The sequence below is a fragment of the Triturus cristatus genome, chromosome 1_2, assembly GCF_964204655.1.
Source record: "Triturus cristatus chromosome 1_2, aTriCri1.1, whole genome shotgun sequence".
Taxonomy (NCBI): domain Eukaryota; kingdom Metazoa; phylum Chordata; class Amphibia; order Caudata; family Salamandridae; genus Triturus; species Triturus cristatus.
In genome coordinates this window covers 701,724,364-701,748,073 of record NC_140580.1, presented here as the reverse complement: position 1 = coordinate 701,748,073, position 23,710 = coordinate 701,724,364, and the positions used below count along the sequence as shown (strand labels likewise).

Here is a 23,710-nt window from a genome sequence, read left to right as displayed (position 1 = left end):
CCGAATCGGAAATTAAGAAATCGGTAAAATACCGATTCGGTAAATACCGAATCCAGAAATCAGATGTAGGGAGCACTCTAAAGAGTGAAAATTAGTATTAGAAATTCGTTATTTACCACCAAATACAGGTTGGTGATAAATAACGAATACCTTGCAAAAAGCAATATTTTGCAGATTTAAGAGTGCCATGTGGCAGACATACATGCCCTTAGGGCATGTATGTGCGCCACATGTGCACACATGCAAGATTCAGGGGTGCAACAGGGTGTCAATGTGACACCCTGTCACCCTTGAATATGCTCCCCCCATTACCGAATCGGTATTTACCGAATCGGTAATGAGGCATACCTTCCCATTGATTCCTATGGGCCTCCAGGCCCATAGGAATCAATGGGAAGGTATGCCTCATTACCGAATCGGTAAATACCGATTCATAATTACCGAATTTTTCCGACTCGGTAAACTTTACCGAATCATTACCTACATCACATTTACCGATTCATAAATACCGAATCGGTAAAATTCGGTATTTATGAATCAGTAAATGTGAGGCTACCTACATATGGCCCTTGGTATTTAAAATACCTCCGCTGCACAAAAGGGGAGTTCTCCTTTGCTCAGACGTCGGGCTATATGTCTTTCCCATTCCCAGATTATTAAAAGGCTCTGTTAAGTTTTCACCAGGCAGTCTGTTTATCTATTGGATTGTGAGGTGTTAGAACTAGGTAGGCCTCTGTGAAAACTTTATCACATCCGCTTAATACAAAATTATGAACTTCCAAAAACCTATTTTCCACGGGAGCTGGTTCGAGCAGAAAATGTCTTGGAAAATATATTTTGTCCTTGAAACCGAACCCCTACCAGTATCACATAGGATTTTTTGTACACAAGAGATTGTCATACGAGAAATGGTGTTCACCTAATTTTCATGAAAAGGCGTGAAACTGAATTTCACACACTGCTGGTTCGAAGTTGAGCTTGCAGAGAACTATTGAAAATGATGATGAAGGAGGCGGAAGTCTGGCTTACTGCTAAATATGAGAGGCGGTGTAGTATTACAACTACAGGGCTTACTTATGCCTCGCATTACAGCTTGTTGTCTCACAAAGGAACGCGTAAGTGCTGCACTCCAGGCATTGCAGCATGTTCTTGCACTCTGAAAAGCCTTTAGAATAAGGATTGCTTTTAGCAGGCTGCTTGGTGTGTGACCTGGTTGAAAATGTCTTTGTGTGCCTGGTTTTCAAGCTTGCCCGGCACGTCAGCGTTGGTGTGAACGTTTTTCTACACATCAGGACTTGGAAACCCAGAGAAAATTGAGTGTTTTTTTTGCCAGAGTCCTTGACCTCAATAATGGCATGTGCTGCTCCCACAGCTCTGCTTCTATCTTCTTAAGAGGCGTGCTGGTGAAACTGATGAGCTGTCCGGATAAAGGCGGGAAAAGTGCGATTGAGAAAGAAACAGGATTTTGACATGCCCTTTGGAAAAACGATGAGAATCAGAAAGAGTGCTGCTGTTTCTTGGCTGCTCACAGTCTTTTATGATCTCTCTGAAAGTACAGCACCCCAGAACCTATCCGCTTTTCCATGTCTGCTGAGACTCCCCTCACTTCCCCCGGAAGTCAAATCCTCAGAGTGACCTCAGCCAATCACAGCCTCGAAATTGTCCTCCTTTGACCGATTACAATTACAGTGAGGCATGAAACAGTCTGACTGTCCTGACACTCATCACTACTAATCCCTTTTGTGCTATACTGGAAAAAGTAGCAGCTGTCGTACATTATTAGGATAGTGCAAGTCGCGTGGCGACCCTTGACCATATAGAGGAAGGAGGGCAAAGGCTGAGCTCCTTTATAAGTACTTGGAACTCCGAGATGACGTGCAATGTCCCTTTGATGTGTGGCAGAGGGTATTTTAGTTCGTATAATATATGGTCACACCATCACACTTCACACAAAACTTTATAATTCATGCGGGCTTCCTCCGTTACATGAAAGAGTTTGTATTGTTGCAGACATATATAATAAAAGTGGAATTGGTAGTCCGAAATTAAACACACTGAAAACATTTAGTAATTTGGTGCAAAGTAATATTAGCAACAATTTAATACAAATCAGATTGAAAAAAGATTTATGCAAAATGAGTCATAGCATGCAAAGAACATTTATCTTTTTGATAATGAATTACAGAGTGTAAAAAAATGAACATATTCCCATTAATATCCTAGCTCTGCCAATCACTGTTACTTTTAGAAAAACAGATCGAAAGAATAAAAAGTCAGATGTTATTTAGTTCTTTAACCTTCAGCTGTAATGGTGCTCTGTGACCTGCCTTTCATCTTGGCTGCTGCCTCTGGCAGTTGGACTTATGATGTCACAACTCAACTCTAATAACTTATTTCAGCTGAATAGCTGTATTATTTTCTTTTTATAGGTGACTAAAGATGTCACAGCTCCACTGTAATAAGGAAATTAGAGACAGGCTTAAGTTGTTAGCATGCAGGTTCCCATATATTAAATATATGATAGTGGTGTATAATTTGGCAACATCCCATGGGCAGTGCATTCAATCCACTGTCAATACAGATCCTTAAGGGCTGAATAAGTAAGGAGTGTGAGCATCCGGAAACTTTTTTTCTCTCATCATTTACAATTAGATATTTCTCGACTTAATATTCTGTACATTTATGCTTAAGATAACAGCAGAGGTTCCACCACAACACTCCGCTCAGCTGTATTCCTTGCAGTACAACTGGAAGAGCTTTCGAAAGTTTCAAACTCATTTTACTTCAGGGATGCTACACACATCTCAAGAAACTAACTATGTGTCTAGTTTATTTTGTATCTGTCTTTCGAGTTGTGTACTGTGAGAAGTGTTCTGTACATGAAATCCACATATAACAAGACCATGTGCACCTGGTATGGCACAAGCTTTTGATAGCGCCTCCCTTCGAAGCACGATTGTTATGTTCATTCACAAGCCAGGGCTATGCATGATCTATTTAAACATAGTCGAGCCAGGATGCCAATGGCTTGAGCACATATTTAATTGGGAGGAAAATCACCATCGGCACCACAATAACATCTTACTCTTTAACTTCAACTTGACCCCTTCAGTTGTGACGTGCTCGGGCCCCCCTGGCATTCCTCCTGCCTGCTTTGCTTGTTTGCCTCACCGGGTTGCCCTCCGCTGGACCAAGCCTACCATTGTCTCCTTCCCTCATTCTCTCTTTACTTCCCATTTTTATCTTTCCTTTTATCCCTAATCTTGGCCTTAGAGCCCTTCTAACCCCCACCTGACAAACTCCTTATGTGAGGTCATATATTTATCCTCCTACCACCTACTGGGGTGCTCCGTCCCCTTTTCAAATATATTCTGTTCCCCAGCAGGGATAAATGAACCCCGTTAATGACTGAATAATTGTGGACCTTCATACACCATGTTTGCATCACGTGTTTAACCCCCTCTACTCCAGCACTTTGCAGAACCATGGCACATCCCTGTTAACGTCCCTCCTGGCCCTGTTGATAGTTTTTTGCACCCCTGCCACACTCTGCTGGGCAATAACTGCATTTGCATTACCACTGTCTCTGGCCATATCTCTCTCACCGTCCCCAAATCCTTTTCCATCATTTTTTTCAGGTCCCATCCCTTAGCTGGACCAAATAATTCTCCCTCAAATGCAGTAACAATGCATCTTGGTGGAGCCATTTTTGCCACAGTTCCCAGAGAGCCTGTATCAATTTGACACTACCCCATCCACTACCATCGCACTACCACCTTATCTCCGTCCAAACGAAACTGTGCACCATCCCTCTGTTTATGAGCCAGTACTCCAGCCCACCAATCAATGGAGTGGGCACATATCCATACTTCCTTTAAATGCTCCCTTCAGGCACAGAAATCCTCCTGCATGGTCTCCCATACCCCTACATGATAGCAATAGCATTCTTTGTCCTACTCACTCTCTGGCGGCTTCTCCTCTGCATGTCCTGGCAACTCAAGGACCATCCGCCTCCTTACTTGTCTTGTCTGTGGGGCCCACCGCACTCGTATGTAAATCTGTAGGTGCACCCCGCGCACAACTGGAAGATGTCCTTTAGGGTCACCAGCGGTCACAGCTGCGACCTCTGGCTTGCCCTTTGCAATCCCTAGCACTGCCTTTCCGACTCCTGGCCTCAGAGGTGGCAAATTCAGTGCCAGAAACACAGGGGCAGCTGGGGCTCCACTCTTTATTTTCTGCTAATTTATTATTAGACTAATAATGAATAAATAAAATATATTGTTCACTAATAGTGTAATAAAAATGGAGTGCAATAAGCTGGAATATGCCATTCCAAGAGGAAAGTAAAAAATGCTTTAAAATGTATAATGTGTGCATGCTTGTGGGTGAGAGTGTGTTTATGTTTGAGAAAGTGTATGTGTGTGAATTTGTGTGTATGTGTAAATTATGTGTCTGTGAGTGAAAGTGGAGGTCAAAGGGCATGTGATGTCACACTACGCGTGACTGTTTGGTGAAATGACGTCCATGGACGCACCACCACTCACTTGCTCTGCTCCTCCAATTATTGTCCCAGTGTCTGCCCCATTGGGACCTGGGGTGGTTGTCTGGACCTGTGCAGACATCTGCCATGTGGGGGGTATCTCTGGTCTGAATGTCTGTATCTGGTGGCAACTCCTCCCCCATACCTACTGTCTTATACCCAGGAAGTCCTTATTCTTCTGCAGCCCCCAATCCTGCTCACAATGGTGTTTCTCACCATTCGTTTTTAGGAGACATCCTCCCTTCTTGGCCCTTCCAACTCCTCTGCATTCACATCAACAGTTGTTTGTTACCGGGCGTTGGTCTGCCCTGGTGAAATTGTAACATTAGAGGGGGTAAAAGCAGGGCCAGACTGGTTGTACCTGGCATCAGGCATTTCACCAGGAGGCTGGAAGGGTGGGGTTGTGTTTTTTGTTACTGGGGGCCGGTTTTGCAGCTCTCATTAACAAAAGCAGCAGGCAATCATAATCCACTAACTTTCGTTTTCAGCCTACCGGAGCCAGCCAGTGCTTCATATTTGCACATCCCCCCCCCAGCCCCCAAACTCCCCTTGTAGTAGTCAGGCTCTCTTACTATGCACTGTGCAGGGACTGGTCTGATGGAATTGCCAGGACTGTTTTGGGTTACTTTTCCGGCCCTGGGTAAAAGACCTCATGTGCATTACAGATGCAGCATCTGCACTACTGGGGGCATTCCGCAGGCTATCACGACCACCGATACTCCAGCTGGGGCCTCTCATTTAGGCCAGCCTGACTGTCCTTGTCTCTCTGGAGGAAGATTACCGGATCCTGCCTCCCATCCTACCTCAAGGTAGAGAGGGAGTCCTAGAGTTTGGACTCTGTGGCGCTCTGAATGCGTCCATTCTCTTTGTGATCTCTGGAGCATCTGCGCTACTCTGGAGGGAGATACGACGATGCAATCGCTGCCTCTGCATCACTGCACCCACGCTCTTTTCTCCAAAATCTGCCTGGATGGAGAGGGTGGTACCCACCTCCATGCCTGGGGCGCTACTTGACAAATCCACTGACAGTGAGGATGGACTAAAGGCCAGGCTGTGCCCTTTTCTGGATCTCTCTTTCAAAATTGCTTTGCTTAGGGAGTGTGAATGCCAAGGCAGTAGAGGTCAACCAATCACAGAGAGGCATGCGTTGAAGAGTACTCCATACGGTAATGTGGACCCGCTTTTGTACTTATGGCCATCCCCAGTTCCACATTACCAAAGAGGCAAATGTAGGCACCGGCCTATGGGCCCCACTCCTTTTAGGGACCTGTGACAAGGAATCAAAATAATATTTATTTGATCTTGAAAGAAAAGTACAATCAAGCTTTCTTAAATTGTTTCCAATTAATTTTTGTTTAGTATCATTAATTAGTGTTAATGTTTAGTTTTGTGTAAAAAAATTGATTTATTAAAATTGTTGGTTGGTAAAATTAAAAACGTATTAGTAGATATTTTGCGAGGAGGGAGACGGAAATTTCGACTGCCAAGAGGCCTCTACAGGTTTTATTCTGGCGTGACAGGTACTAATTGTGATGAACTGTGACTCAAACGTTTGTGAGCCCACTTTACGTGTCTGCATTATATATGTATCACTGCTGATGTTTCATCTTTTTTGAGAAATTGGCTTTACGGATAAAAACAAAACCAAACCAGGCTTCTTCATGAATGTAAACTGTAACGGTTTTATATTGCATTGTTATTAACAACAAAGATAGCTAACAGTCGCTTTCTATATTTTCCCTCCAGGTTGTCACAGTCTTCGCCCTCAGCATTGGTGCACTTGTAATATACTTCATAGATTCCTCAAAGTAAGTATATACATTCACTTTATTCTTTTTTATTGTCATGGCAGCAAGTAGTGTGTTGAAATAAAAAAAAGAATTCTCTCCTACACGAGGTCACCACTTAACTATCAAACATAACGTTCTGTGTGCAAGAAAACCCCCTGCTCACTTTTCATGAAGAAGGGGACAGTGTTTTTATTCACTGGGAGAAGCTTCTCTAAGAACCAAGTACGTCATGAACTTAGGCAGTGCTTAATTTGTGCCGGTGCTTTTACATGGTGGGCACTGGCACTCGATATTTTTGCATCATCAGTAAGGGTGGGCGTAGTTCGCGAAGTAGCACTTCGCGAAGCTACGCAAAGTGAAGTTCGCACTACGCGAGCTACGCGTAGCACTTCGCGAACTGCGAAGTAACATGTTCGCACTGTGCAAGATGTTGTTTTCAATGATTGCACAGTGCGGACAAGCAACCGGCACTGTGCAATCATTGAAAATGGCATCTTGCACAGTGCGAGCTGTAGTTTTCTGCTGCTCGAGTAGATTTTTACTCGAGCTGCAGCTTTCTCAACGCGAACTGGTAGTTTCTCATCGCGAGCGGTCGCGAGCATACGCGACCCCTCGCAATGAGAAACCTGACCTTCTCGCGTTGGGAATCTCGCCGGGAGGTTTATTTTCCATGCTCGCGATCGCGAACAAGGAAAAAGTCTCGCCAGGATGTCATTTTGCTTGCTCGCGGTCGCCAACTTGACGTTGAGGACCGCGAGCAAGCAAAAAATGACCGCAGCACTACGCAACACTACGCTACGCGTGTTCGCACTGTGCTACGTGCAGTTCGCGTAGCGCGAAGTAGCGCGAACTTCGCAAACTACGCGAGCGTAGCGTAGTGCTTCGCCCAGGCCTAATCATCAGACTATAACAGAGATGAACAGGTGTCTTAAACACTGATGCTCTGTGGTTATTCCTACCATTTCTGCTCGCCTGTCACTCAAATGAGAAGCAGTCATCTGGTAGACAACATCCGAGTCGAGTGTCTGTAAGGTCTGTGTTGGAGAATCTTCATGTGAATTAAAATCACACTAAACGAACTTTTCCTCACTTACAGATACTTTGCGTACAAATATAAGATGGAAAGTTTGCATCAAAATTTTATTTATGTACTTATTTATTTAATGTTTTTCTATAGTGCTCCAAAAAGGCATTTGTGCGCTTTAAATATAATTAAATATTCATTTAGTTATTTAGCGGTTATATTTCGAATTGCTTCCCCAAAATGATGTTAGTGTAACTAACACAGCGCAAAATAATTATTTAACTATTGCTCTAAAGCTCTGCGATGTCAAAGTGGCATTTGTGTAATATAGGTAGAACAAATATATGTATTTTCATTATTAATTAACTTGCGTTATGCCTACAGAAAAGAGTTTGTGCTATGTCCCTTAAATCCCACAAAATTACCATTGGTATCAGACACTGCTCAAGAACATTGGTTTTCAAGAAACTTTGGCATTTTATAAGGTCGAGCATTCGAGACCTCTTGTATATACTTCAGTATATACTTATTATATACTTATATGTGTATGTACGTTGTGGGCTCTGCAGATCAGCCCTAGGACTTGTCTGCTTCCGCTTAGGGACTTCTTTCTGTTCAACTGCCTCTATTTAACTGTCTTGACAGAAACTGACCAGCAGAGGTCAGTAAAATACCAGAATCACTTTAGCATTCTCTAGATTCCAGTCCATAGAAATTGTCTTCCACGAGCACCTGTAGACAATAATATTTTTTTCAAATCTTGTATTTTCAGTGATATGACCACCGAAGGCCCTGATTTTATATTTAAACAGAGCTTTGGACTATACCATTTCCTGCTGAAAAGGCAATTTTTCTCTCCATGTGCTCTCATACCTGGCGTGTCACACAGTTTGGTGCTTACTTTCCCTCCATGTTAAAGAACAGTAGATGCTTCAGCACCCAGGCTAATGTGCTGCATAGCTAAATTCACATGTGGTCCCATAGTAGGCGAGACCGATTGCATTGCAAATGCTTGTTTTTACCTATCACCAGGCTTAAGCAAATCGTCTAACTCAGACCATCCTGTGGACCTGGTTATAACTTTCTAAAGGGCAGACTTCTCCCTGAAGAATAGCAAGGTTTGCAATTAATCTAAGTTATACAAAATTAACTAAATAAGGGGCTTATTTATCAAGGGTTTGCGTCATGTTAGCACCACCCTGAGTAGCTTGATAAATCAGGAGTAACGCAATGTAGCGCCAATCGCTGCGTTGCGTTACTTTGCCCCAAGGAGGCATTTCATTGGCGCTGCGTGTGAGTTCCCATGCTTTCACCCATGGATTTTGAAGCATTCCCAGGTTTACAATTACTGGTAGACCTGGGAATGTGCCAAATATCTTTAATTCTCCTAGTTGCTTCCCCTTTCTATGTGTGCTGAAGAATGCAAAATATTACTCCCCCTTGTAAATTGAAAAGTCATCACTGTTAGGAGTTGCAATAAAAAATATCAGCTCCAACTTTCTCTTTCACATGTGCACATAATAGTGCTACCTGAGACATTGATCCTTTCTTCAAAGCCAGCTCATGTAGAGATAGATGGGTGTTGCAAAAGCTTTTCTCTGTTTTAATTCATCACAAAATGCATAGGATCTGTCTTTTTTACACAGTTTCTCATCTCAAGCCTTTTAACAGTTTGAAGAAGCATGTGCAGTTGTTCAGATTTTAAAGGCTGTTTTAGGAAATGTTTATGTACCTAAATGTAAAACTGCACCTTCTAAAGAACATTTCAGCTCTGCAGTCATCTCATGTTTCAGTAAAAATACTTTTGAATAAAAACATTCAGTTGCAAAACTGTTGCACTAACAAAGTAGCATAAGAGGGACCAACAATAAGTGGCACATGGGAAAATATAAAGGAAAACTGAAAGGGAATGAATTAGGAGGCACAAAACAAAGGTTTGCGTGGGCAAACATAACGAGGATGAAAAAACAAATGCAATCATGAGATGTTGTCAGGCATAGAGCAATGTTCAGCGTGAGGTTAAGTGTGCTCTGCTGTTGCTACATCCAGCAGCTCTTTCCCTCCTGCAGTTTAGCAGAATAGCTTTCCTCACCTGCCACTGCCCTGTCTTCCAGGGCTTCCAAACTCGACCCTGGCCATAACGGGAAACTCTAGTGCTTCTTCGTGGAATCTTAAAACTTTCAGCGATCATGCCTGGTCCGCTGGTGGCTGTGATACATTTCTGACATAGATTTAAGATTAGTTCTAGTGTAAGGTTTAAGCTTAAGCAATAGTCATGGTAATATTTGCAATTATATATGTATTTATATAGCGCTTACGACGCCTGATGAGGCATCTAAGAGCCTTTTCAGCAAATAGCACACCACTCCAGAACCTAAGATTTGTAATTTCTTTTTTTTGTGCATTGGTTGTGTTAGGTTTCTGCTCTTGATTCCATGCATGCTCAGCAGAGTTTGGAGTAGGGATGGAATGATACGAATGGACGAATGGATTTGTTAAGGGGAAGTAGTACATTTTTGTGAGTAGTGGTCGTGTGTGCTTGTTAGTTTTGTGGGATGGCTAAAAGAGGGGTGAAACTTTTACAAGGATGTTTGGGAGTTCATCGTTGTCAGAAAGGGTTGGGATGAGGCAGAGGGAGAGGGTTGGGAAGGAAGCGAGGTTATTGTATTTTTTTATTAGCAAGATGTAAATAATCTATACATACACACACATATATGTATATATCTGCACATATATGTATATATATTTATGCATCTCTATATATAGATACATATATATACATACACACATACATTTTTATGCACACACACACAGAATGCCTCATAAAACTTGACTAAACCCCCTCTATATACATACCCATATGTACATTGAAGCAGCAATATTTACATGGTCTGTTTTGTGGTACATTCTGTATGGTTTAAATAAGTATAATTTACTTATATATACATAAATATACACATGTTACTTATTGTAGTTGTTAGGAGTAGACGTAACCCTCTTGATATGCATCTATGAACAGAGAAGCCGTAGTTTTGACAAGGTCTGATATGCACATATATCTTGTGGTGCAATATACAGTTTTTCCCTTTATATAAATGTATCTACTTATAACAAGAGGCATAGTTCAAAGTACAATGATGCACTTGTACAATGACAGTTCTTTCCCTTTGCTGTGAGAAGTATAGTTTGTCATGTCTGATCATACTGTTGTGGTATAGTCTTGAATTGACAGTATAGTTGTCATGTGGAAAGAACCAGCTCTTGACAATCTTCTGAAATGGAAATGGTACTATGTAGATCTTATATTTGTGGGTAGGGAATTCCATAGTTTGGCTGCTTGAACAGAGAAAGGTGTTCCACCCATGTTTTATTTTATATGATAGAATTATGAGGTGGGAAGCCATTTTTGAGTGCAGGTTCTTTTGCCGATGATTATAGTGGAAGTTAAGGCTAGAACCATGAAGAGCATTAAAGGCGAGGTTTAATTTAACTTCCATGGTTTGGGTTACAGGTAGGGTTACAATACATGTTACTTTTAAGAAAAATACCTTTTCACACAGCAATTAAAAACATATAATCACTGACAATTTTCACAGACCACGCACTGCACTCTGCAGCTGTTTTTTATAGGTTTGAAAAGGTCACATTGGTTGTTGGTTGTTACAAAAACATGGTCCCCACACCTCTGACTTAAAGTCACATTTACCGCTAAGTCTTCATTTGAACATCTGATAGTAAAATGCTCCTGAAGTGGTACATTTGTGTGATCATTGCAGTTGCTTACAGTGCATGAGATTTTAAATATTGTTGGGAAGGGACAAAGCAGTTGATGAGAGATTTTAATTTTAGGTTAGATCAAATTGATGCCAGTGTGATTAACTTTTTAATTTATTAGATGTCTGGGCTTTTAATCAGTGAGCAGATGATACAACACACTAGTAAAGGCCATTTATATGATCATTTTTATATAATAACTTCGACATCTTTTTATCCCAATCCAGTAGTTATTTGTTAGATAGTCAGTTTTAATTCCTTATTATTATATATTTGTTTCTGAATCTTATGTATTGCTACTGTATTACAAATGTATTTCTTTTTATCTAAAACAATGAAAATATTTGAACACAAAAAGGCCATTTCCACCCTTAGAATTCTCCCGGTCACAATATCGGACCATGCTCATTTTATTGCAGCTTGTAACTAGCTGATGATGCGAAAATACTTATTTGTCGGATTTCCATAAATATGAAACAGAATAGAAAGTTGATAATTCCTATTTGGAAACATTTAAGATGTCTTTAGTTGTTGGTCATCTTCTTTCCCTTTATCTGATGATGATGTCATACCCACGAAAGAAAGTTGTGTGTTTTTTAATTTTAAAATTCAGGAAATATTAGCTATAAAAATAAGGTTTTGTATGGAAATACATAAGGCAAAATGGCAGACTGGCAAATGGAAGGGTTGGATAAAATCACAATCACTTAATGATAAATGACTATGCAGACACCACCAAAGTGGGAAACCTTTCTTTATAAGTCAAGTTTTGTTCAATCGCCATTCAGCTGCTGAACTGCTAACATTTACTTTGAAAACTTCAAGTCCAAAAGGAACCATTAGGACCATATTACAAAATATGAAATGTATTTAAAATATCTATGATTTATCTGTAGCTCTTCTTAATCTAGAAACAATGTTGTGCCTCTAAGGGTGGCAGGCTTGCTGTTGATGGCTTCATAATCAAGTGCTCTCAGCCCCCACTTTGTGAAACAATACAACACGTGCTAACAAAATCACTGGCTCACAACATGAAAGTCCTCAACAGGACTGCTAGTGCCTGTGTACCTTTTTCCCTTGCATGGAACGACAAAAAACATTTCTAAAACAGGTGCCACAGAGGCCTGGCTTTGTTACTGGTTGGGATTGGATTCCCTAAGAGGTGATGTTCAAGGTGAAGTCACCCTCTTGGCATCAGTTCTAGAGGAAAAATGTTCCCTAGATCTTTGGTGGCTCTTCCTTTTTAGGTTGAGCCTCAGCAGCGCATGCGCTGCTCTGCGAGGCATGCTGTATTCAGGTATGGACTGGAAGCTTTGCCCACTCTCCACCCCTCTTTATAATTGGCTGCTGATACTGTCCTTTCTAAATGGTTGCTTTTGATTCATTAATAGGCTTGTTAGTCCCGCCTTAGTAATGCCTTATCTGCATTTGTAACCTCTTATGAGGGCTGGACTTTTTACTTGTGTTGTTACACAGTCAGTTTTAGCTACAGTCTGTGAGCACTATTTTCTTTAATGTCTTTAATCTAGCTGCTTTTGCAGGCATGACCGGCTCTCCCTAACCCACCCTATTTCATGACATCGTGGCACCCGATCATGGATGCTGCGCTTTATCTTTCAAATATGCTCCCTGCACAGTGTGGCAGTTCTGCACGTGCTATGCTGCTTAAAAAATGGTTTTTATTTTTAAAAGGACTCCATACCGCACTTTTATTTTAATGGCGGCCGCACCTTTCTTTAGATTAGCCACGTCTTAAAGAATGGGGCGTAGCTTTTACGAACAAGCATTTGGAATGCAGTAGGCCTCGCATTTGTGAGAGTTTAAGCTATTAGTATTGCAAATAATAATACCTTTTATTTATGTTTTAAAAACCATCTGGATGCAACCTTTAAATGGATGCACTGCTCCAAAGCCTAGGGCAGTGCATCCTATAACAGTCAATGTGCTGTTTCAAGTGAAGGCACAAGTTTCTGTCTCCACTAGGAAGAACCGATTATAGAAATAGGAAGTAGCAGCTTTCAGTGAGTGATTGCATCTGCCTTCCTGGGGATGCCTCTGAGGAGGGGGCTGGGATGCCGATACCCCTCTCAATGGGCATCCTCGGAGTCGTTTGACTGTGCGCCACCTCTATTTGGTCAGTGCACCTCCTGACGGGCTCTGTTTCTGCATCCATATATGTGATATAGCATTGTTCAAAGGCAAAGGATTCCCTCATTATCATGGGCCACTGCCTCATGCAAATGAGGACACACACACTTGGAACTGCAATCGCACTAAGTGTACACCAGCATGTTCCATATTACAGAAGGGGATGTACAAGCATCTGCAGCTCCTTTTGTAATACCACAGTGGCCTAGTGATGTGAAATGTGAGCGCACAATCCCATTGTGCCCCCAGGGCACACTGTATAATTAACCTCTGAAAGGTTCACTATGTACCCCCACAGATCAATCCAGAACTGCAATGTTCATATTGCTCTGTGTGATCACCCATGTTGCTCTGTGTGATCACCCTTGTTGCTCTTTGTGATTACCCATTTTGCTCTGTGTGATTACTCGATCCATGTGTAAAGGAAACTTATGCATGTGTAGCTTACTAACCTACACTGCAAGGCACAAGTCCTCAATAATATTGCATGACTAAGATGGTGCACAGAAGTACCTTTTACGGGCATATTTCCTGATAGCTTGAGGAGATTTTATCCTACTGACAGAACCTAGGATTGCTGAAGACTTTGTAGCATAATAATCTACGCCAGACCACTTTTAAATTGTAATCTGTCAGGCAAGCGGGGTGGCCTCTAGGCGGTGCGGGAATGTGGAGGTTGCGTGCCGCCCACACTGCTAAAAGTCATAGGGGCATATTCTCAAGGAGCTATTGCAGAGTTATCGGCACTTTATCACAGCCAAAGTCACGATAAATATATCGCCCCATTCACAAGTTTGTGCAAACAGCCGACATCACCAGTTTTCCCGCAATAGCATTCTCAAAAAACATTGACACAGATGACCCCGGCAACTATTGCTAATGAGATGCAGAGTAGGCGTTCCCGAGGAAAAATCTGTGACAACACCACACCTCAACATTCTCAACGACCAGCCTGAACTTGCGATAAGAACACAAAACAGGCGATGAGTCGCGTTAGCAGCAGGAAACTAACACCTGCTCTGACCTAGGGCAAAGTCGGATGACAACCTGCACCAGAAAAGGGAGCCCAGACCACAGCCACACCTGAAGAACAACAGATGCCATGGAGCTACTCATCATGCAGCTCGGAGCCCTAACAGGGCCACAACACTCACCGCCACCACCCCCAGGACCGCCACCCCCCCGGACCTCCACCGCACCCCCCCCCCCCCGGACCACCACAGAGGCAACGCAGGCAAAGACAGCAGAACTTCAGGAAATGCACCAGCCTCACAGACTTAACACCAGAGCATGTTATTGCCCACTACAGACTCAAAAGGACAACCATCCTCCGCATCCTGAACATCGTTGCCCACGACGGCACCAGCACAGCGGATAACCAACATCCCTCTGCAGACAAAGCTGCTGGCTGTGCTGCACCTGTTGGCCTCTGGGACTTTCCAACCAACAACCACCAGAGTCGGAGGAGTCTCACAGCCAGCCCTATCCAAGGTTCTCAAACCTGTCCTGGATGCCATTCCTCAGCTTGGTACCCCAGTACCTATACTTCCCACACACTGCGCAGGAACAGCTGGAGACCAAGCAAGGCTTCTACGCCATAGCTGCATTCCCACACGTGTTGGGGACAATTGACTGCACACATGTCCTACTTGTGCCCCCTGTCAACATTACACACAATTACCGCAACAGAAAGCACATGCATTCCATCAATGTGCAGGCAATAGTGGACCACCGGGGACTATTCACCAATGTCGTTGCCAACTACCCAGGCATTGTGCATGACTCATCCATCTTCCGACAGTCAATCATCAACCGGCGCTTTCAGGATGGCACCTACGGAAACGCAGTGCTCGTTGGTAAGTACCAAATGAACACATAACACACCTCCAATCCACAAACATACAACCCACAACTCTGGCAACACACATGTTACAAACCCACATACAACATGCCAAACAACATGCCCACCCACCAGACAAAACAGCACAACTTACCGTGGCAACCTGGCCTAGTCATGTACATGAGCCATCAACGGCATGCTACCTCAGTCACACAATAGCAGAATGTGGGGAGAGGTGGGAACCAGGTATGTGAGAAGGAGGCAACTGACCCATGAACGAGAAGGTACACAATGCCAAGTGTGGCGTGGATGTGCTGGACAGACTGCAGCATGCAGACCACAGACATATCCATGTTGACATATAATGCTGGTGTTGGTAGTGTTGTGGACAGTGGACGAAACTATGTCACCTGTCGTGCTCTTCCACTCCTCGGGATCGGATTAATGCTCAATATGGTCCACCTCTCGATAGCATCAAGTCTGAGGGCTATTATAGCGCAGATCAGTGAAGCGATCGAGCGAGGGAAGGAAAGGGAGGGGACAGCAGGGAAGGAGACCTGAAACGACACAAGAAAACAACAGTGTTATAATCCTAGCATCCCCACTAATCCCTTTCTACCCTGACCCTGGGTGCCTGTGTTCGTGTTTAAAGGTAATCACCTGTAAAGAAAAAGAAGCGTATGTGTGGCTCCTGGGTGCAGCTCACGCTCTCTGCCCTAGAACCTGAAACCAGTTTAGACCAGGCCTCTAGAACTCCACTGCATACATAAAACGCTAAGATGGAGAAAACAGCGTTAGTACCAGGTTATAGCTGCGTAACCCCGGCCCCTGTGTGACACGTGCTCTTTATCTGACCTACCCAGATTTATCTCTGATCATACATCACAGGGGTTGTATGAGATTACGTCATCTCACACACAATCCCCTGTTAAGAAAGCACAACAAAAATTATGATTAGGTCTCACTCATCCATGGAGATGAAATGGGACCACGCCCATTGGTTGATGGACAATACAGGCTGAACACACAAACAGTCTTGGTTCGTACCCAATTAGGTTTATTTCTCTCTCACAATGTTTTAGACAGCGACAAACATATATAGTTTCCTAGGAACTGGCACTGGTATACCTGCTACTCACACGAGCCAATAAACGTGTGGCTCACCAACGAGGAGGAACACCTAGTGCACAAAACAGAATAGTAGGTAATGAACGAGGCGCTTTTCCTGAAGCCCTCGAGTCTCCCACTCTCTTCGTTTTTGCAGTATAATTAAATGTCTCCCCCACGACCTTCGTAAGGCATGGGTGGCCTTTGAGAGAATCCCACTGGTGCACTGCACCCTTACCGTACCGGATCAAGACTGCCACCTGGACCAGTACTTCCCGGCAACACCTCACCGGAACTTTGTGAAAAGGCCGCTCCGCCATTATCACCAGATATCTGCTTTTAATCACAGGAACAAACAAAGCGGGAAAGCAATCAACTCTCCCGTCTCAGGATTCTTTGGGTACTCAGAATAATCGGCACCGCCGTCAGGGCGGAAGCGCTCTATGAAGCCTTCCGCTCCTGCGCGCTGCCGTCGCCTTGCCGCTCCTGGGAAATGTAGTTTGTTCTGATGCTTACGCCGTACCGCCGCGTTTTCGTGTCTTTCGCCCGCGGACTTGCCAAAACGGCCGACAAGGTATTACGGATCCTGACATCACCCCAGCCAGTGGGGAAGATCACGGAAATGTAGCTTGTTATGTCCCCCTGTAAGCGTGTGCAGAGTCGGCTGGCCCGGCGTACGCCAGGCTAGCGTTGGGGTGTGAATAAAAAGCACGTATCTCTGGGCGTGGTTCTCTTCCAGAATGCACAACATGTCTGCCAGGGCGGCGCCTCTCACCCCGCCATGAGGCTGACGCCGTGTGTGGCCGTGCCTGCGATCCTGGGCACCTGCTGTAGCCCGGGCCGCTGCTCCTAGGACCAGTCTCGTCCGCCCCTGCGCATTCCAGGCCTCACTGCTCACCTGCCGATACCAGCGTGTCTCCAAGAGTGCCCACCACCTGCCAGTGAAAGTTCCAAGCCCGAGGCCCGCGACCTTGGCAGCCTCCTCAGACCATCACGGCCTCCGCAAGCAAGGCTCGTGGTACTCCTTTCTCGACGTACTCCACTGGCATACACAGCGGACAAGTATTTCACACATTTGGAACTGAGTCTTGTTTACACAATGGCAGAGAACATATTTAAGGCATTGTTTAAATCCCTATACTTCCTTCGATGTGGTGCCAGCAACTCTGTGCATAGCATTCCGACAACACGTGTCTGTAGGCCCCTGAGGACTTCTGCCTTTGGCCTACACACCGGTCCAGCAGGCCTCAGACAAATCCAATCCAGTCCGTCCCAGGCAGGACACGCCATCGTCGCAGGGTGCACACCCACTCAACTCAGGTGCCCCCACCTCCGTCAACCAGGAATCTTCTCCACATGCCATTCCAACGCCGTGTGTTAGAGATCCAGGAGGAGCTGGCTGCACAGCGGTTGCCCAACGCTGACCGCTGCCTCCGGCACACACTGCGGTCGAGTAAGACACACAAGTGGAACTGAGTCTTGATTTGTTCATTGCAGGGTTAATATCATTGTACGGGCCTCATTGCAGACTGCATCCCCTCTCAGCTCTGGTGCCACTGACTCTGTGCCACGGGAGTCATGGGCACTCTCCCGTTGAACTTTGTAGGCGTCTGAGTCTATGGCCTGGGGTTTGTCTTCATTGTGTAGCTGATACTGACATGTTGGGAAAAAAGGATACTGTAGCATTCAACTCCTCCATATTGTCTGTTTCTGCTTGATTTTGCCCTCTGCATCATGATCTGGATGGACACCTTCCACTGCCCCCTGTAACACTCTGCGACATTCTCCTTGAACATCAACGAGGACCCGCTCAGCACTCGTGGCCGTAGCTCAGTGCACCACAAGTCACCGTCTCTTGCGGGTGTGCCTGTTCCGGCCGCAGGGCATCCGGGACCACTAACTCTGTGCAGCTCACATCATGGACCCTTGCTGTTTGTACTTTGAACTTCTGATTGTAGTTGTTGCCAGCACCAAACAACCCCTGAGGGGTTGCTTACACTACCCAACACCCGTCCAGCATAGGCGTCACTGGACGTGTGACTCTGGCAATAAAAGGGACCGGGTGCACATGCCCGTAGCCAGTTCCACAAATTCTCTCAGTGTGTCCGCGTGGTCATTATGTATGCATGAGGGGCCTGGGCCATACCACATCACATTGTGCTGTGTACAGCTTGCGCAACCTTGTCACCTCAGGCAGTGGTGTAGACCTGGTATATGTAGCTGTGCCGGACCCCCCTGTGAGTGTAAGTGAGTGGACCGGTGTACGGCAGTACGGCGTAGGGGTGTGGTCATTCGACAGGTGGCTCTGGGCGTGGTTGAGTTTAGGCCTTGACAAGGAGGTAACTGATGCGTGTGTCTCTGGTGTGGTGTCTGTGCCAGCCGTCACGCAATGTGCAATGTTGCCATGTAGCATGCCCACGGATTGAGGCCTCGGCCGAGGGGTACATGAGGGTGAGCAAGCCCGCCCAGGGTCCGGGATCATACATGCCAGCTGTTGTGTGTGTCGCTATTTCCACAACATTAGCCAAAGGTCTACCCTCAACCGCAGGGCGAGCTCAGCCAGGCATGTCCTCTACATCTGTGTCCGCCCTGTCCTTAGCATGGGCCTACACACACGTGGCCACCAACCTTCAGCGCACAACATCACTGTGTCGTTGTGAGACTTGTGGACATGCGCAGACGGGCATGATGATGGTGTGCCGTAGGGGTGCACGTGATGCAACCCCGCTGCGCACACTAGTGAATGGGCTCGGGGGAGGGAGGAGCAGCAGTGATGCTACGTAATAAGCATTGATGCCACTAATTTGCAACAAGCAGTACATGTCATTCAGGTATCACAAGGTCACACATATCACACACCAATGAACCAGTGAGCCTGCCAACACATCATGCAGAACCAACTAGTGACCCATGTCTCTCTGCACTGTCACAGATGACCAAGGACATGCACTATGCGCTTGGATGATGACTTCCCTCCGAGCCCCAAACACACAAGCCCAGAGGCAGTACAATTTGGCCCACAAACGCACCAGGGGCATCGTGGAACGCACATTTGGCGTGTTGAAGTCACGTTTCAGGTGCCTGGACGTCACAGGTGGAAGGCTCCTGTACAGCCCTGACATCGTGTGCAAGATGATCGTTTAATGTTGTGTGTTGCACAGCATATGTGTACGCAGCAAGGCACCATAGATACCAGTCCCAGAGGTACATTTTCATCTCACCGTTTTTGTACTCTGCTTTTATGGTGCCTCTTTCCGCATGACGCGTGGGAATTGTAGGCCTCTCGCTGATTATCGCTGATTTTTGTATCGCGATTGGCCTCATCGCAGGTTTTTTTGCGTTCGTGTTTTGCATTTTTGCGGTATCGCGTTGGTTTTAACGCAGGCATTTGACGCGTTGTGGTGGGTCTATCGCATGGTGCCGCCGTGTTGAGAATACCACGTTAACAAGGTGTTCTTTTTCTGCGATAGACTGCGATGTGGAGAGTTACGTTAAGCTACTTTTGCGGTAGTTATCACACGTTCTTGAGAATATCCCCCGTAATTGGGCCTTAGTGGAGTTGAAGGGGTAGGCAATCTGTCCTAACCCTTGGTATTTGTGTGACGCACCAGAAAGGAGGAACAAAACTCCAGAAATTGTGAGCACATGTCTATTAACTGAGGATGGACACACTGTGATCTGCCATCAAATGAATGTTTACCTTGAGGTCTATCTACTTACACATAATTCCTGATGATGATGATGATGATGATAATAAGAAGTATTCATTTTATGAATTATTAACAAATCCAAAATGTGTGCATTACTTATGATTAGAATTTGCAATTGTACATTTCTTCTGGGCACTCTGAGACAAAGTGCCTCATTACGATGGTGGTGAGAACGCCACCAACAGCCCATCGGTGGCAGCCCCACCATCATCCATAGAACCAGTCCGACCGTCGGATTATGATGAGGTGGTCAGAGGCATCGATCTTAGGGACAGACCGCTGCTTTTCTGACGGGCTCCCTCGGGGCAGAGGTTGGTCCGTAATTACTCAGGCACCACCGTAGAGTTTACGTTGTCCATTTCCCTAGGCCTGTACATGGTGGTCCAACCGCCATATACAGGCAGACGGAATGGGACTTTGGGGGCCCCTAGCAAGGCCCCCGTTCCCCATTGACCTCCACTTTGGGGCTTCGAGGCACATGTGGATCCCCCCAAACATCCATGGACCCATGCCAGGCACTTTGTGGTGCCTGGCACAGAGTGCATGGATGTTTAAAACATGCCTATTTCTATTGTGGCTTGTGCTGCAGCCTTTTTGTGGGCCACTGCACAATCCGCAATAGAAAACAGCATGTTTCTGCCTGCAGGGCGATCGAATCGTAATTTGGCAGGTGAATCCTATGACTACATGTCGGCGGGTATCTATCCCACAATGAAGGTGGTCAGACGCTCATCCGACCTCAATCATTATAAGGCCCAATGTTTGGAGACATGAAAAGTGGGATGTAACACAATGGTTGACCAGAACCTTTATAACTTCCTTTCCCACACTCATCTTTACATCTAATGTGTACCTGAATAAATGTGGTTTAAGTGCTACAGAAATGTGGGAACATGCATAAATTGTGCCATTTAAGAGAAAGCAAGCAAGTAAAAAGTCAAATAAATTAGTATTAATGATGAAAAACGGTTCCTCTTTAGAAAATGTGATTGAATCTCCTAGACAGATGCAATCATAACCTGCAGATTGTGCTGATTTCGGTGATGTAAGTTTAACGAAACAGGCATATCAGCTATTTTTGAGTATGCCATACCTTTGCCTACATATTCCTGAAACTTAAATGAATCATGCAAGCAACTGTAAATTTCCACAGTGCATAGTTGTTTGTATTCTACACATTGGGACATTGGGACATTTGTGCCTTTTTGTGACTTGAGGCATTAAACAAATATTCAAAAGGCCGACTAAAATGTGTAAAAGTAAAGATTTAGTAGACTGCAAGTCATTGTGGTACCACTACTCACAAAGTAAGACTCAACTGTGATACTAGTTTTCTGTTGAATTTAGGGCCTGAATAAGAGTTTGGTGGTGGGTTTCCATGTCACAAACGTGAAGGATATCCTGTCTGCCTTGTTACAAGTGCCATATGATATACTGCAGTGGTAATAAGGTTGATGGGATGTCGGTCACATTTTTGACAGAGAAACCTGTCCACCAAACTCTAAATCAGGCCTTATGCTGCTTTTCAGTGCACTCCTTCTCTTGACCAGTCAAAATAATTTACCCTGATAAAAATGTATACCCAACAATGGCTGCTGTGCAGTTCAGCTAAATTTAGTTACAAAAAATGTATATATTGCATATTTTCAATCAGGCACTGGCAAAGCCAATAGATGGGGCTTGTATTTTGAGTTCTGAGTGTAATATTTTTAAAAGGCTATTGTAATGAAAAAACCAAACAGAAACAGTAGTTTTCTATCTACAATGCACCCGTGGAATGAAGAAGTTAATGTGTGAAGATTCAATTTATTTCTGAAATGTAAACTAGTCCCATGTGCTTCTCAATAAATGCTCTCTATAGGAGGGGAATTGTACACCAAACAGCCAACAGCATGAGGTGAGAGGATAATACTCCTATGGGGTGCAATAGTATCCATATAAACTCACTCTATGTATATGTTAAAGAATTGTTAACAATAGGTATTGCACACAGCTGTGTTGTCAAGTCAGACCTAAAAATGGAAAAGTATTTTGGTACACTCACCCATACATCAAAAACATTTGAATATGTTTCAATGTTTCCAGGTCAAACTCATTTTACTTTCACTGTAACCTACACAAACCACTTCTAAACTTTGAACATAGAATCTACCAAACAAGAAGCTAAAAACAATCAATATCATTAAAAACTAGACCTCCCCGAGCTGCCCAAAATGGGACCCCAATTGGGAAAAGACTTAGGGCCTTATTAAGAGTTTGGCAGTGCAGAAGCGGGACCACCCTGATCCGGCACTAGCAAACCCATGTAGGAACCGCCCGCCAGATGAGGAATTTTCTCCTGTCTGCTGGGCAGTTCTTTGGCATTCCCAGGGTGGTGCCTATGAAATAGGCACCGCAATGGGAACGTTAAAATCAGTACCTGCACGGCATGGACTGCCGTAGTCCATGCCGTGCAGGTACTGTTGTGCATGAACACCAGGGCCAAATGTGCTGCCCCCCTATGTGCATCCACACGGTGTGAGGCACTAGGGGGCACTGTAGGGCCACCTTTATTCCCTCACCGTGGCACTCTTCATCATGCTCTCACCACCATAACAAATGTGGCATGAGGGAACTTGTACTATGCTAGGCAGGCCACAGCAGCCCCACCAAGCATATTATGCCCTCAGCACCACTGCGCAGCTGACAGGAAATGGCTGTTCCCTGGCAATTGCAGCGGATGTGGTGGTCTCAGGGCGGCCCGACTGACCGTGTCGTAACAGGTCCGTGGACAGCCAGACTCAAAGTAAGTCCCTAAGATGCCGTAATAATGGCTCTAAGTGCTGTGCAAACACCAACAATATGTTGTCATAATTTCCAAGCTGTTGAGGTATGATTTGCTGTACTATAGTTCAGACTTGTGTTCACTGCTTCTCCTGAAAGACGCATAATTTCCTCCTCTCCTTTCTGTCACCTGCACGCCTTCCACCCTTCCCGCCCGTGTAGGAGGGCTGGCTGCTTCCTGGCTTCTGAGCAGTCCCTGCTGACCATAGCTTGGATCAGCCAGCAGTGCTTCCCACGTCACAGCTGCCAAGTCTCCGACTCAATACATCTTAGGAGAACAGACTCTAGTGAATGAAGGGACGAGGGCACCCGAGTGCTCAGATCAATCACTAATATGAAATGCGGATTTGTATTATAAATGGCACGCATACAAAATGCTTTTAAGCTAATTCACTTAAAGTGTGCCAGTTAGTTAAGTGTTGAGAGGCTTGCAGTGCTGACTCCACATTTTCTAGCAAGGTGGCTTGAACTGCAGCAGCCACTCCACAGTCTGCATGCGCAAGCATTGGTATTAGTGCAGTCAGGGTCAGACTGAGACAGAAAATAGGCCCGGGCAACAAAATAAAAGTGGCCCCCATTAGTGAATGCGAAAGCTAAAAAATTGGGCTGTTTGCAATTTGGGAATGGTTTGAACTTGTGGAGTTCTGCAAGCAATCGAAGCATGCCTGGATTGCAACTGGCTGCAGGCAATGTTTGTTGCAATATCACAGAAATCAACAGAACAGACCAGCCCAGCAGACCATAAAACACGCCCACAAACAGCTAAAGATACGGCTGAACTACTGCCCTGTGAGAGCAGCCCATCATACATTGCCTTATTACCCTATGATTCAGACCGACCCTGAATGCAGTGCAAACCTAGCCAAGGATCAACCAAGTGATGTACATTACGGGAGCTTACAAGATCGTATACATTTAGGGCCTAATTATGAATTTGGAAGTCCTCGGACCGCC

The 23,710-nt window shown here is 44.9% G+C and overlaps 1 protein-coding gene across 6 annotated transcripts in view; it reads left to right on the top strand.

Annotated features, from left to right (window-relative positions):
• The window catches only part of KCNMA1 (potassium calcium-activated channel subfamily M alpha 1), a 1,447,720-nt gene that overhangs the window by 581,366 nt on the left and 842,644 nt on the right, over positions 1-23,710 (top strand). For all 6 annotated transcript variants that reach the window (XM_085608566.1, XM_085608564.1, XM_085608561.1 and 3 more), the window contains exon 3: positions 6,287-6,348. In XM_085608566.1, coding sequence (XP_085464692.1) covers positions 6,287-6,348 — 62 coding nt within the window. The remainder of the gene's footprint in view (positions 1-6,286; positions 6,349-23,710) is intronic.